We start from the raw sequence: 15,121 nt of genomic DNA on the forward strand, positions 1-15,121 counted from the left end.
TTTTTCCTTTTAGTGGACAAAACATGTGTGTATCCTCTAGTCAATAATAGTTGAACTGTGTTTTTCTGTGATAAATATGTGTACTTTTGTGTCTTTCGGTGTGAGACTGTGTTGTGAGGGAAAGAGTGATTCTGACAGCCTTCAGACTACTCATTACTGTGACCAGTATCCATTAGTTAATCTAAATCATATTGGGTCAGAGCTAACAAGCTCACATAGGGTAGAGAAACTGCCCTTACACTAGGCACCACCTAATGCAGAGTCAGGAAACAGTAGTCAAAGTTTCTAGAAAATGCTTACATACTCGGCTATTATAACCACCTTAAATATTGAATATATAGTTATATTTTAATATACGTATATAAGAGAACACTGTTTTTTAATTTATTTTTCTTTGATCTAAAAAAATCGCTGATTCAAAATGCCCAAGTGTAAAAAAGTGACTACATCCTCTCCAGCAAGATAATGGGAGAGATGGTGGGGTAAGAGTTTGGGTAAATTGCACATATTCGTTCATTTAGATTTTTGATCGTTTTGTTCATCAGTTGTCATTATTTGCCTGAATTCAATCAAAGCACTCAGCACACATTCTCTGTCACATTCGTTAGACTGTCTCCTTCATAGATACCTCTCACCCCCACCCCAACAACCAACTACGTACCCCTACTAATTCAATCCAGGCAAATATAGGGAAGGACTAGCATGTTGTGTAAAGAGAAAAGAAAAACTCTACTAGTGTATTTGTTTGAAACTCTGACTCGTGTATGTTTGCGTATGGATATGTTGCGTTATGTGTGTGTGTTTGTGTGCGTGCATCTGCATGTCTGTGTATGTGATAGGATATCATGAATGTGTGTGACAATGTGTGTCAGAGAGAGACTCAGTCCAGGCCCATGTAGAGTGATGGCACAGGGAGCTCAAGTACTCTCCCTGCAGGTCGAAGGAGCTGGCGACAGCATCCTCTCTCTCAGGCCTTGTGCTGCTTGCTGGTCTTGAAGGAAACCTGCAGCACACGGTCGCCCAGGCGGTAGCCGTTGAGGCTGGCGATGGCCATGGCGGCTTCGTCGTAGTTGGTCATGGTGACAAAGCCAAAGCCCTTACATTTGTTGGTGGTGAAGTCACGGATGACCTTGACGTTAGTGACGGCGCCGAAGGGCCCGAAGAGCTGCCACAGGACGCTCTCATCCGCTTCGGGGGACAGGTTATACACAAAGATGCACCAGCCGGCTCCAGTTGGCCCGGTTAGGTTGACCCCAGCCAGGCTGGTCATGCTGTCGATGGTGATGGGGGAGAATCTGGGGAGGAGAGAGGGAGAACTACCATGGGTGTCATTCTGAAGTTCCACACAGCATTCAGTACTCTATACTGTCTCTTATGAGCAAGTAGCTGTGAGAAATGATAAAGCTTTGTAGTCGGGTATGGAGTCGGGGGACCCCATCTCCATCCCCTCTGCTGTACAGTAAGTAGATAAATATGTGTGGGCACCACAGTGGCTCCAAACTACCTGCTTTCATACAAAATGACACTGCGTGCCCTGGCACACAGACACCCACACAATCTGCATATTTTTGTCATATTCTCTGCTGACCAAAGCCTCTGCAAGAATTAAACACATAAATCACAATGTTCAACGGAAATCACAATATTGAACAAAACACAGAAACCTAGAGAGGGATGAAAAGCAAATCAGAATCAAATCATACAAAAACTGGAGCAAACAGAGGAGACGCAAACGGAATCTGGTATGTCCATGCTGGTGGAAAAAAAGGGGACATTAAAGCAACTGAAACTGACAATGTTAGTTCATAAATAAATACATAGAAATAATTTCCATTAATCAAAACAAAAGAACAAAAAGGTTAAACAAAGCCATGCCAGAATACCTTGCTGTTAGAAGGCTACAGCACTGCTTATCGTAATTGCAGATAGTATTTTGTTGTCTGGGCTGCTTGTATAACATGGTTGAATGGGCACTGGGCAATGTGAATCAGGAATTATGACCATTATATCTAATTTCAAGATGAAGTCAGCAGGTGGTATTCCGGGCACTTTGTTTGAGGTTTTTTTTTTTTTTTGGCATGGATGCTTTTGAAAGTACACCTTTGGCATTTACCTCTTGACTCCGTAGCTGGCGTTTAGTAAATTGTCGAGTCTGCAACGCAAGAGGGAGAATGAAGGGGGTGGAGAAGTTAGTTATGAGATCTACAAGGAAGGGGGGCTTTCAGTTAACATGTAGCTCCTTCACCAGCTGGCCTCCAGAGGGCATCCTTCACTGCAACGGAGCCCATAGTCTCAAACCATCCAATCACAGAGTGATGACGGATCAACCCCAAAAGTGCTTTGAGTATGTGTCTCATTTAGTATTTATGTTTCAGTGTGAGTTCAACTGTTTAAACTCCAAAATAGTTTTCCCTTAAGTATGCCCTTAAGTAGCTTTAAATGTAAGAAAAACAACCTTATCTGTATCCTAGGTCAGTGCACATATTCTTTAGCTGCTGATAAATTATTTGTCATTGCATCACTCTTAAAAATTGGCATGTCTTTAACCCCTTATCATCTACATTTGTTAGGTGTTAACCTTCATTTAAAATTGAGCTCTGTACTGTAGATGTGGCCAATGCCTGGCTATGTTAATCTCATTATAATGTCTGAAAGTATAGACAAAGTTTAAGGGGTTAGTATGATTCTTCTTAAATCAAGATTTGTGGAGCTTTAGTTTTTATTGTACTTGGAAAAATCTGGTCTCTTACATTGGTTTTGTGCTGTTATTTGGATCTGGTCCCTTTCCAAATGGAGGGATCACGCTGCAGTTTAAAAGAAAATCAGAGAAAAAGAGTGAGAGGGAAAGACGAAAAGTGCCATAGAGCTCCCTCTGTGCTATAAAAGAAATCATCTTGTCAAATAGAGCAGTTGACTAATTTGGTTGTTACAATCCCTAATTTTGGCTTTATGAGTGCTTCTTTTGCTTTAAGAACAAATCATAATGCATTCGCTCACCTAAACCAGTCAAAGTTGAAATGAGTTGAAGTGGTATGTGAGTTGAAAGTGACTTGACTTACAAAGCATATTTGTGATGTAGAAGAAACCATCTCCCATACTGCTATTTGAAATCCCATTAGGTGGTATACCTTACTAATTGTGGCTTAAAATTTGCATATTTTCCACCACAAATTGTTCTTCAATGTAAAACTACAAACCACATTTGCTGTCTGTTGGGTGTGCTACGTCATCTGGTGGTTTGTTTTTGAAGAAAAAATACTAACATAGTCACTGAGAAAATATTAAGTGTTCACGACTATAGTTGGGTCTGTTGGGAGTTAGAACTATGTAAAGAGCTTCAACCTCAATAAAACGTCTTAAATATTTTTAGATAGAGCTCCTCAAACATGTATCTGATTCAACTGATGGAGCACTCACAACAGACAGGACTAATAATGTAACCTATTAAAAACATTTGAAAACAACTGTGACCATAATGCCTCTTTATTCTCTGATTAATTTAACTATGACAATTGTGTTAGGTTGATTGTTGACTCACTAATGATATTCCATGTCATAATAAAACCATGAAATGTTGATCTGGTGCACTAAGACATGCCATAGTAAACTGGCGAGATGTTGATTTCACTTAAGTTTGCACATTGGCTTGGCTTAAGATGCTCAACACAGTAGGATTACCGGTGATTTTATGTGGAAACTAGCTTTTTACAGCTGTGGGTGCAGGATGGGCTCAGGCGGTGTGTTGCCTGGGTGTGGCAAAGGTTCAGTACCTGAAACGCTGAGTCTGGTGGTGCAGGGGGCCCGTGTAGCGGCGGGCAGCAGTCTGGTACAGCTGGGTCAGTAAGGCCTGGCCTGTCTTCTGGCTGGGGTTGTTGGCGAATTTGACAGTGATGGGCTCGGCGGCACCCAGGGGCTTCTGCCCATTCAGACCTTTGATGGCCTCCTCTGCCTCATTTCGCTTGTCAAACCGGATGAAGCCCACTCCTCGCGATATGCCTGCTCCGGATCAGAAAACAGGCCAATGTTAGTACCTGGGGGTCAAGGACTGACTCACTGGCTGACAGCCGCCAGACCGTCACATGGGCCCGGCCTGGGGTTGCTGAAGTTCATCCAGGGAAATTGGGCTCGAGTGACAGCATAGTAGTGAATTAAGGCTGTACCTGTAACTTGGTCCACTAGGATGCGGGATGTGATGATGCGGCCATATTGGGAGAACAGCTGTTCCATGTCCTTCTGGCTCATGGTCTTGGGGAGGCCGCTCACGTAAAGGTTGGCATCACGAATAGAAGCCGAGCTTGGCCGGGCATATGATACCTACAGCACAGAAAGAAATCAGAGAATAACATGTTAACTCAAGAAACATATTAACTTAAGAAACCTCAGGTAACTGGAATGAGCCTTAGAGGAGTTTCCTAATTAATTACGTTTTTCCTGCTGCGTCTTTCCTTTGTATCCCACACCTGTAATCTTTTATAACAGTCCTGCTTATTACTCATCCCTCACCATTTCCAAACCCCCATCTCTCTCTATACTATGTGAAACTAACTGTTCTGTGGACTTAATCAGTTCCTTTGAGCACACACTCTCAGCCACAATGAGACCACCACAGACACACTGTGACGACTGTGACCATCACCCACACTGATGATGCCAATCTGAGTTAACAAGCCTGAGTGTTGGCAACTTTCTTTTGTACTGAAAAAAAAAAAATGGCCTCAGACGATCTCTATTCTCTGAATTCACTAGTCGGTTAATGAATACATGTCCATTTTTGGTATCTTTGTGTTTGTATCCCTTGTGATTCATTGTTGGTCACTCTTGGTCTACTTTTGAGAACATTCTGCATCTGATAATCTAGATGGATATCTGATTAATTGTTAAAGTCATGCGTATTCATGTGTTTGTGTGTATGAGAGCATGTGAGCATGTGTATGATAGATCGTGCGATTCAGTCCACTGTTGGGAGTGTTGTGTTTGTGTGTGATCGAGGGAGAAAGAGTGAGTGTTGCCTGAGATAGGCTGATCTGCCCACCCTCTCCTGCCTCCTTCCTTTGTGTCTATCCTCTAGGGGAGAACAGCTCCACTGGCAACCAGCAAACAGTGTAAATGGATCACGAGACACGCAGGATCCCTGATAACTCATAAACACACTCGCGCACATGCTTAATAAACACATGCTCACGTAATATGTAGCGATGGTATGGATATGTAAAAAAAAAAAAAAAGAATTCTACTTATTTTGAAAATTTGTTGTGGCTGTGAAGTTTGATTTAGTTTATTTCACAGGCCCAAAGGATTCAGTGATGTGAATTTAAACAACTTGTGCATTACTTTTTTAAATGAATACAGGTGTTCTGATTTCATCCATCAGTACTAAGCACCAGTGTCTATTGTGTACACAGACAGACTGTATGAGCAGGAGGGTTGTGTGGTGCAGTGATTAGGGTGTTCTGGAGGAGTCAGGGGGGACTTGCTGCATTCGGGGAGCAGAGACTGCCCTATAATTAACCCTCTCCCTGTCGCTCCCACAGTACAGATGGTGCCTGCAGCCCATATGGCCTCTAATCCTGTCATTGGCATTCTGCTCTCCGAGCTACCCCCTACCCTCCTACTGCTGCCCCCTCCCTCCGCACCTCACCCCTCTCTATTGATGCCTCCTGCAAAATCGGATATTTGCTTTGTCACAGAGTAATCTGTGGTATTATTCAGAGAATACTAATTTTTAAAAACTGAGTATTCATGATTGTTGGAGAAATGAATGGTAGAAGGAACGATCTAAGCACAGACACAACTAATTAATGAATGTTATAACATATCATTAGCAATGTAGCATAATAGGCGTCATGATGATTTAAACACTCCTACTACATGGCTGTACCAGAGGTAGAAGAAATAATTTATTTTTATCTTTGAGTGCATATGTGGGACTATGTGAAACAATATTATGTGCAAAGCTACATGTATTTGTTCTTCAATAAAGGAACCAGATCCAGACTTGAAGCATGCTGATAGCTGGTTGTTTGACTAGTCAGGAGTCAACAACATCCCTATCCATGGACAGCTGTTGCAGGATCCCCTGGTCTGCTCTCTCAGAGATTCAATTTCCCAATCCTGCACTTTGTCTCAATCTTTGATCTACTTTGATCAGGTTGGGGGAGGGAAGGCAGTAGCGTTTAATAATCTGCCCCCTCTTCCCCTCATCTGATTTTGGGACAAAGAAGCCCCCTAATTAGCCCAGATTGGAGGCAGATGGGGTAACCTGGACTGACCCTCATGCCCCACAGTCCTGCTTCCTAATTACATTTCCATCACAATAACCTCTGCATGCTGCCCGCCCCTTGCTTTCTGACCTCCACTCTCTCCTTCTCTTTTCACCCTTTCTCTCACCTCCTTTGTTCTAGCCACCACTCCCCTCTGCCTCCTCCTCCCCATTTTCCTCCCCTCCCTCTGTCGCGTCTGTCACCACCTCTCTCAACCCCCCTTCGCAAAATCTCCACTTCCTTTCTTTTTGTCTTCCTCGCTGTATTGAAGCGAAAAACGAAGAGTGAAAGAGGTAGAGAGCAGAGGTCCACTTACCTTGATTGTTTTGGTCTGCAGTTTGAGACCATTGAGTGTGTTGATGGCCTTGTCTGCATCATTGGGATCCACGTAGTTTACAAAGCCATAGCCCAAACTCTGACCTGGAGACAAACAAAGCCACATAGCATCAGCGATTCTCAGAACCAGTTGCAGTGATAAAGTATTAAATGTGGACAAAGAGTATCTCGAGCTTGACCCGCACCTGTTATCTTGTCTCTAACTAGCTTGCAGGACTCAATCTCTCCAATGCTACCAAACAGACTTTTGAACTCTTCCTGGGTCATGTTCTGAGGCAGATAATTGACGATCAGGTTGGTTTTGCTGTCATCTGTGGCGCCATTGGTGCTGATGACTGGACCATTAGGCAGACTGGTTCCGCTTGGACCGTTGGACACCTGGGTTTCCATGGTGCTGATTATCTGCTGAGGAAGAGGGCGGGATTAGATTCATAATTCACAACGAGACACAATAGGTCATATGTGGTGACAATGGCTGTATAAATGTGCATATATAATGTTTAATATGATACATGCACATATATAAACCATTCATACACACGGAGACACTTTGTCACTGTCATAAGGAAAGGTCAAGAATCAGCATTGCTAACAGGGAGTATAGGACACAAGGTCTGATTTGCCATAAACGCAGACCCTGTCCCTTCCCCCCTCCTCTCTTTCACCCCTTCTTTCTTCCTCTCTTGCTCCCTGCCTCTGGTCCTGCAGATGTCACAGTCCCTTTTTCCTTTCTCCTCCCCTCCCCCAGCTCTCTTCCAGGGTCAAACACCATTACATCATTACACAGGCTAAGGGATGATAGAGATGGTGGTGTGTGACGCTGGTGAGGGGCGAGAGGGGGGACGAGTTGACAGACAAAAGAGAGAGTGACATTGTTAAATGGATTTAGTGCTAACAAATGAGGAATATCATGGTTTGGGGGGGAAAAAAATAAATTCGGATTAGGTTTACTCTCCTAACTTTGTTAAGCTTCTTTTGTGGTCAACACACTTTTGTTTTTCTGAGTGGAGTCAGAGTGGGTTAGTGCACAATGGTGTTTATGTCTCCTGTGTTGCTCTGGAGTAAACCATGTTGCTTAATTTGATCCACAGGGGATTCTCAAGGAACATCTGTGTGCAGGTCAGAAACAAAACTTCCTGCTCCAATTTTCCTGCTCAACGCCTAGTTCTCTATCTCTAGATCATTATTTCCAGTGAAAATTGAAATGTACAGTCATTGCACACTGTTTTTCTTGTGAAAACAGAAAAGATAAAACAAATAAACAAACAACAAACAGAAAACAGAAGATACATTTGATGTGGTTGCTCAGTTGCGATAGTCAAGTGTGTAGTCCCTTATATTAAAAAGATAGTTTTTCCAGTTTTGATTTGTTTGAGCAAGTAAAGCTGCTTATTTTTGTTTAGATTTAAATTATTTTAGGGATATGAACCTAAAACATGCTGCAATTTTAGGCAGTTTCAATTTTACATTCAAAAGTGGTAAAGCCCATTATTGAATACAATGACAAAGGGAAGAAATCATTCAAGCTCCTTTTGGGGGTCACCAACACAAATAGTAATACACCCAAATCCAGCCCCCAAATCCATTGAGCAAGTGGGATACAGTGCCTATGTTAATTCAAATGTTAAATCAACATTACATTAACATTTACATTTTTGAGTTGCAGTCGTTTTTTCATGTTAAATAAACCTATTTTCAAGTTGTTTGAATTTTAAGTCTTTTGTTTGCTTTAAACATCATAACAGATTTATTTCACTTAATAAGTACGTGTTAAATAAGTGTTCAACTCAATCAATCTAAATTTGTGATAACTGAGATACTACATGATTGTAAGCGTTTATATTCCTATGGTTCTTACTCTGTGATGATTCTACTGAACAAACAGTGGGGGAAAAAAAGATTATTTTGCTTGTGTTTAAGTGTTGGGATTTCCTCGTTGACCCAAACAACTGAAATTAGCCTTTCTAGAACATTTCAGAATGTGCTTGAATGTAAAATGTTTTAGTATACTATTTAATTTTAATACATTTCAGTCATTCGAATAAATCATTCACACAAACAACCTCCATTTGTAAGGTGTCTGGATCAACATTTTTTTTTTTTTTGCATGTACAATGTGCTGTACATAGTGGGGCCCAAATGTAAACTGTTTTGCGAGTTTATAGGTACGAGACGATACAGCAGATCTCTAACTGGTGGGTGTTATGTATGTCAATAGGGCTAAATGAGTCTCCTCTAAAGCTCTTGGGGTGTCACAATGTAGTCCATAGCATCTAAGGGACTTAATTAAAGAATCTTCTATGGCAGAATTATTTCACAAGTATATTCAGGGAATTTCCTGACTTGAAGGAGGAATAGGCTTGATTTGAAGCGTAAACATCATTGAAGAAAGCGTTCACCTGCCATTCAGCCTTATTGTAGCTTTTTGGGTTATGTCTTCTCACAGTGTATAACCAGCTATTTTTATTTTACTTTCCAAAGGAGGGTGGGCACTCCTATCGCAGACAGGCTGAAAACGGTAGACACAGATGAGGAGTTTCTGTCAGGATGTGATTCTAGTCCATGCAGCATGGACACGTGGCTGCTGGGTTTCGGTTTTACTGGCTCTTCTAATTCAGCCAATTTATTGCAGCGGTGGTGCTTTCTGTTTCTATATTATGATCACATAACTAAAAGCATGAACTGCTTTGATGCTATACTCAAATTGTCTCGGTTGTTTTGTGTATTCCCCCCGCCTCTCCCACCTCTCTGGTCATGGGTTTGTCTGTCCTGGCTTTTTTTTCCTCTTCTCTGTAACCTGCTTTCTTGCTTTGAGCCTTACCTCTGCTCAGGTTGCCCAGGTAACAGCCCTCAAAGACCGCATTGTTTCTAATGGCTGAATGGCTTTCTGACTTTAAGCTCTGTGTGTACGTGTGTGTGTGTTAGGGGCAGATACACTGGTCAAATATTGTTCCTCCATGTATTAATATTATATGGCTTTGCAGAAGCGGGGGATATCTTTAACTCAAATTGACAACGACAAGGGGAGAACACAGAGAATCACAGAGGAAGAGGAAGTAGGAGAGCGAGTGAGTTATGACAGCCTAAAAATAAAACACTTCAAACACATATCTAAGCACAAAGGCGGTGCAACGCAGAATAGCAATCCATCATATAAAGATTATGGTGCAGAGCCAAAATGCCTGCTGATCTGATGTGCAACTAGGGTAATAAATCATTTAGGTGTCTTGATAAAATATGGTACAATTAATCCATGTTGACAGTAGCTGAAAAAGGTGGAATCATGCATGCTATTTTCATTGTAATATTAGGCCAGTACATTGTGATGTGATGCCTCTGCCTAGAAGAAGTACAAGCATATCTGAGCATGTCCCAAACATGACAAAAGCTTTTTGGAAGAAGAAAAAAATCCGTATTAGGGCAAATTTGACTCGCCAACTGAGATAAACCTCAGCATGGCAGAACACACATCCCCAGTGAACAGTGCAGAAGTTATATAATTCACAGACCCAGTGAGTATAGCCTGGGCACAGAGATTGGCTGACACAAGCAGCAACTAAGATTGAGATTTTCATACAGAAATAGAGAGGAACGACATGCTTTGAAGTTATCTGAAACAAACAGAAAAGATAAGAACCCCCGAGTATTGTTTCATCTTTTGGGCATCATATATTTCCCATTATACAACAAAAAAAAAAATCAAATATACAAGAATGTGGCTGGCAGTAACCCAGTTCTATGAAATAAAGAGACTAGAAATCATAGTGATGTTGTAAGAAGGCCTACAATACAATGAATAGTCACAGTACACTACACTCAGTACAGATCTATTCCAGCTAGTCAGGCTCCAGACGCTTAACTACTGGAGACAACAAAAATGTTCGTTCCACAATTCTGACAGATTCCAGTTGTTAGGCCAGCACTATTTGTCCCACACTGCTTTTTTCTATTTTGGGGGTCCGCGAGATCTCCCTCAATATTTAATGTACTGCATCAGCATCGCCTACACATGGTCCCAGACTTGCACGCAAACAAGAGCCCTGCCTCCTCTGCCAAACACATGAACCCAGACTTGCACGCAAACAAGAGCCCTGCCTCCACTGCCAGGCGCACATACCACCTACACTGTACACTATTCAATTACAAAACACAGAAGCATTACATGACTGAATGTAAACGCGGTTGGTGTTATGCTTGGTGTACCGTGTTTGTTCTCAGTCTTGCGAGACCTAAAAGCGTGTCCAATTCATTTCTGCTGCAGTAGTACTGTGTATGACGTACAGCAGACTAGTTGTGTCTCAATCAATGTAATCAGACTCTGCAACCTGTCATGTCACAGTACACTAAGAATCATGAAAAATATTTAACTGGAATTTCTGTGTGATATAAGCTGAGAGATACAAAGAGAGAAAAGGAGATGGCCACCATCAATACTGGGTGTGACAGTCCCAGGAAAAACCATTACGTGTTTGGTTGATTTAGGCTTAGTGTAGAAGTAAATACATATTCTGCATATATGTTTTCATTCTCTTTGTGTAATTTATGGTTTACAAATGTGATGTGTGTAGGCCTACTGTCTTTCGTAACCTTGTCTCTTAATACACATTATAATGCATTATTTTTAAAAAAAAAAAGCTTTTTATTTCTTGAAGGCATGAATCAAAACTGAATGCTATAGGCTGAAGTGTAAATGAGCCTCCTAAATAACACAGATTACAGGATTATCCCAAACAAAGGGCATTAGCCACACTCTCTGCAGCTTAAGGGATCATGGTGGCAGCTGTAAAACAACAGGACGACAGGAGTCACAGCTCATGTCAGCTCTCTGCCGAGGCTGCTCTCTAGTCTGGCTCGGCAGATTAAAAATAAAAGATTTCTAAAAGATTTCAGCTCTCAGAATATAGCCTCCTTTGATCAGATCTGAGCAGACAACGTCAGAGGGAAGGGGAGAGAAATCTGTCTTGCAAGTCCTTGTAGTATGCGGGGCGCTATCCAGCGTGCTGAAAAAGGGAGTGGCTTTCGGACGATTTCGTTTGAGGCCAGAGAGGCCCGTGAATCCTGCAAAGACCATCGAGTCGGTTCTGTTTTTTGTTGTTGTTATATTTTAACACATTTCAGTTCGTTTTTTGGAAAGGATTATCACATATCCCGGTGTTTAAATGTGGAAAAAGTGATTAATTGCAGACCCCCGATCACTCTGTTTCTGTTATTTATTTAGCCCTTTTTGAAAAGGCAAGACGTGTGCGCTCTGCAGGCATTCATGAACCGGAGCGCCTTTTTGCTGAATAAACGTATTGAAACAGCCAAACAAAAGAGCCACCCGTTCCTCCTCTTCTCTCTCGCAGAGACTATGGCAGCACTATGAATATTAATGTAAACAGTGGCGCTTTGTGTCGTGGCCAGGGGCTGCAGGACGCTCCGGGAACAATGAATGTTACAGTTGCCAGCTCCAAGTCAAAAACGCCGTGATAGGCCAAATTAAAATACTAACACTAGATATTTCACTGCCGATTTCCATGTTAAAAAATATCAGGCTTATAATTTGTGATGTAGTTGTAAAAATAAAAAGGTGGGTAAACTATGACCTCCAGGCGGTCACCATTATAAGGCAAACATCCACCATTATGAACAAAAACCAATATTGTCAGAAAGTAATGAATTCATGTTTCCCCCCCTTTAAATGCCTTATTCTCCTAACACTTAACACCAATCATCATTAATAACATCAGTTGTATAGCCTACTACTTACTATGCTGTAGGCTATGCAATGAATTTACATCATTAGTATGTATGGGTGCTTATAAAGGTGGGTAAACCGAGTGTATGTGTGGCGTTACCCTCCACTACATCCCCTAATATTTGCTTTTTCGACACCGTTGTAATGAAGAAGTTAGGATTAATCATGCAGTCTCGGAGATGGGAGTTGCATGCTCTCTCTCTTGCTTCCCTGTAGGCTTTCTATTTGTGACTGATAATTACTTCAAGTCATTGGTAGGCAACAGGAGACCTACAAATCACTGCTTACATAACAACATTGCATTTGACTTCTCATATGAGTTGGACAGCCTATATGTCTTAGATGCTAACTCCAGCCTCTTCATTATTGTGCTTCAGGTGTAGGCTGATAATGGCCCATAAACTTTACAATAACCATCCGAAATGATTCTGGTTTAAATTCGATATGGAGCACTGTTAACTAAACATCAAGCATATTGTGTTTAGACTGGTCTGCATTGATGGCCTCTGCTGTCCTTGTCCTTGAATTGTGTAAGTGCCTCGGAAAGGTTATCTGACTCAACGCTTTTATTTGCTTGGCACTGCGGTACAGGCATGGAGGACTGCGGACCATGTGGAGGGGAGCTACAGCCTGTGTCTGTGTGACACTATCTGGGCCCGCAAGGTGCAGGCAATGTGCGACAAAAAGAAAATTAAACTATTGCTCAAAATATGCAAATCGGACAGTTAGAAGATGATATAGGCTAATGAAATATCTTGCTGTCCACCTTATTCTACATAAATATTCGAAGTAATATCCCAGTCTGGCCGTTTGAAATTGCGTGAAGTGAGATCTTAAAGTTGTGAATGGGCCTATTTAAATTCCATGGACCAACCACAACTCTCCTCTCCTGTTCCATGAATGTATTTGTTAAATAATATGCTTTGCTTGCCTCATCTTAAACACTGGCCTCAGAATGAACATATTGCCTAAAAGTCTAGATATTTTATTGGCGTTCAGCATTTTAGAGATTATTCCTCCTAAAAAGTGAACGGATAAAATAATTTTGTGGATATTGTAGACCACGCCTGAATAAGCAGGGAGGTTTGTATAGATAACGCACCTGCACAGGACTAAGGATGGACCTTCAGCAGCTTCCATGCTAAATACAGATTTTCCTATTTATTTGTTTGCTTCGATAATTTAATGTAACTAGGTCTACTCTTCCTGGGTCTGCTCAGATTAACTGTTCCATCTGCTGGCAGCCGTGGAGCATCATTAGGCCTGAGTCAAGAGGTAAACCGGAGTAGGGCGTTTGTTCAGATGGAGGCTTTGAGGCCCTCGTTTAGTGCTCAAGTCCAGCAGAGACACGCCCAATCCGGCCGTCGGCATTGAGCAAAGCTAATTTATCACCGCTCACATCTCCCTTTATCCGACAAGCGCGGTGCACGCAGGGCCATCTTGTCTGTGTGCGTTATGATACTCGGGTAAAAATGCGCTTAAAATGGAGATGTCCATCTCCGCACTTATTGTCGCGGCCTCTGAGATTTCCAGCCCATTTACTCGGTTGCATCGCAACGAGAACCCTGAGGAATTTGGACTTTGCCTGATTCAATCCAAACCAATGGATGCGTAATCTCCCTCCCCCCCTCCCCCTCCCGGAGTGACTCGACCCTTTTTTCTTTGCCTTGCTCTGGATGGGCCCTCAGCCTCCGAGGCATCATGTTTTGTCTCAGAAACCCGTCTCCAGCATCCTTGTGCTGCACCAGGCAAAGAAAGCCAGTCCTCCCCCACTGAACCCTGCGCCTCAACGCCTTTCTGCCTCTTCATCACTGCCCTCTAATCCTGCGGAATTCCTTAATCTTCACCGCTGCATCGTTCGTGAAATATATTCACAACTGCGACGTTTAGGCAGCCGTAGTGGCTATGATATAGAAATATATATGCTATTCTAAAATGGCAGGAGAAAGACTTTATCCATCGTTGAGGTTGAATGCAGGCTGTAGCATAGCCGCGCATGGCGCATCACTCAGTGTGAGATTACTAATTGCCACTATCGATCGTTAATCTTGTCATAATAATACAGCATTACGCATTGGATAAAAACATAAACCGCTAATCCCAAAACCGTTCTGTGTTGTAGCATGTGGGTAGTATTAGACAAACAAAATAGGCCCTGGAGCTCTATTTAAAATACATCTCAAAGATAGATAGATATGTAAGAAAGATGTTACCATGTAAATCTGTGTTTATATCAAATGTGTGTATGTATTATAATACATATCAAATACAGCACAAAGGGAGTGAGATTTGCGCCTATATTGTACGCATGCTGCTAGAGCATCCCCTTTACAAATAGAAGAGAAGTAGAGTCATACGTACAGTAACCATTCTTGACGTACAATGAAAGAGATCTAGGTCCTTCTTTGCACTGGTCTTGAAGCTGAAGGCTGAGTCTGTATATATGCTCTTCGGCCTTTATATGATATGGCCTTTATGTTCTGTCAGGAGTTGCTGTGTCCAAATTAAAAGAAAAAAAAAGAAAAAAAGGAAAAAAATACAATCTTCGCCAGGGGATCTCAGCCCTTTGAGATTGTAGGTGTCCTCTGCAGGGTGAAAATGAGGAGAAAGGGGTTTTCTTCAGGATGATGATGAGGGAGAGCTTTCTCTCCGAGTGGCGTGGGCGATGGTTCAGAAAAAAGAGAAGCAGTGATCCTCAGCAGGGTGTGTCCAGGGGAGGGTGTTCTGGTTCTGCTGTTTTTGTGTGTAATTCCCTGCTCCTCTCGCAGTCTCCTTCTGTGCCTCTGCT

The 15,121-nt window shown here is 42.1% G+C and overlaps 1 protein-coding gene across 5 annotated transcripts; it reads right to left on the reverse strand.

Moving 5' to 3' along the window:
* Positions 1-967: 967 nt before the first annotated feature.
* On the reverse strand, positions 968-14,703 carry elavl3 (ELAV like neuron-specific RNA binding protein 3). 5 transcript variants are annotated; one of them, XM_071533423.1, is made up of 7 exons: positions 14,695-14,703; positions 6,782-6,998; positions 6,577-6,680; positions 4,161-4,314; positions 3,771-3,999; positions 2,114-2,152; positions 968-1,295 (listed from the first exon to the last, which is right to left on the reverse strand). In XM_071533423.1, the coding sequence occupies exons 1-7, from the start codon at positions 14,701-14,703 to the stop codon at positions 968-970; spliced, it is 1,080 nt and encodes a 359-aa protein (XP_071389524.1). The 5 variants fall into 5 exon arrangements, with proteins under 5 accessions (XP_071389524.1, XP_071389523.1, XP_071389526.1 ...); XM_071533422.1 differs by having other exon boundaries at positions 968-1,316; XM_071533425.1 differs by lacking the exon at positions 14,695-14,703 and adding an exon at positions 2,751-2,804 and having other exon boundaries at positions 968-1,316; positions 6,782-7,004.
* Positions 14,704-15,121: the final 418 nt, after the last annotated feature.

This window comes from Centroberyx affinis, unplaced genomic scaffold (genome assembly GCF_046629955.1).
Source record: "Centroberyx affinis isolate AG114_WGS23_722 - 3 ecotype Tasmania unplaced genomic scaffold, CSIRO-AGI_Caff_v1 ptg002364l_1, whole genome shotgun sequence".
NCBI lineage: Eukaryota > Metazoa > Chordata > Actinopteri > Beryciformes > Berycidae > Centroberyx > Centroberyx affinis.

Excerpts from the sequence above, each read along its gene's own strand:
- elavl3 (XM_071533425.1), bottom strand. The coding sequence starts at position 6,986 with ATGGAAACCCAGGTGTCCAACGGTCCAAGCGGAACCAGTCTGCCTAAT. Across the intron at positions 2,805-3,770 it reads CACCAGACTCAGCGTTTCAG|CGTGATCCCTCCATTTGGAA; the intron begins GTACTGAACCTT and ends TTTAAACTGCAG. Across the intron at positions 1,317-2,113 it reads GCCAGCTACGGAGTCAAGAG|TTCTCCCTCTCTCCTCCCCA; the intron begins GTAAATGCCAAA and ends CACCCATGGTAG.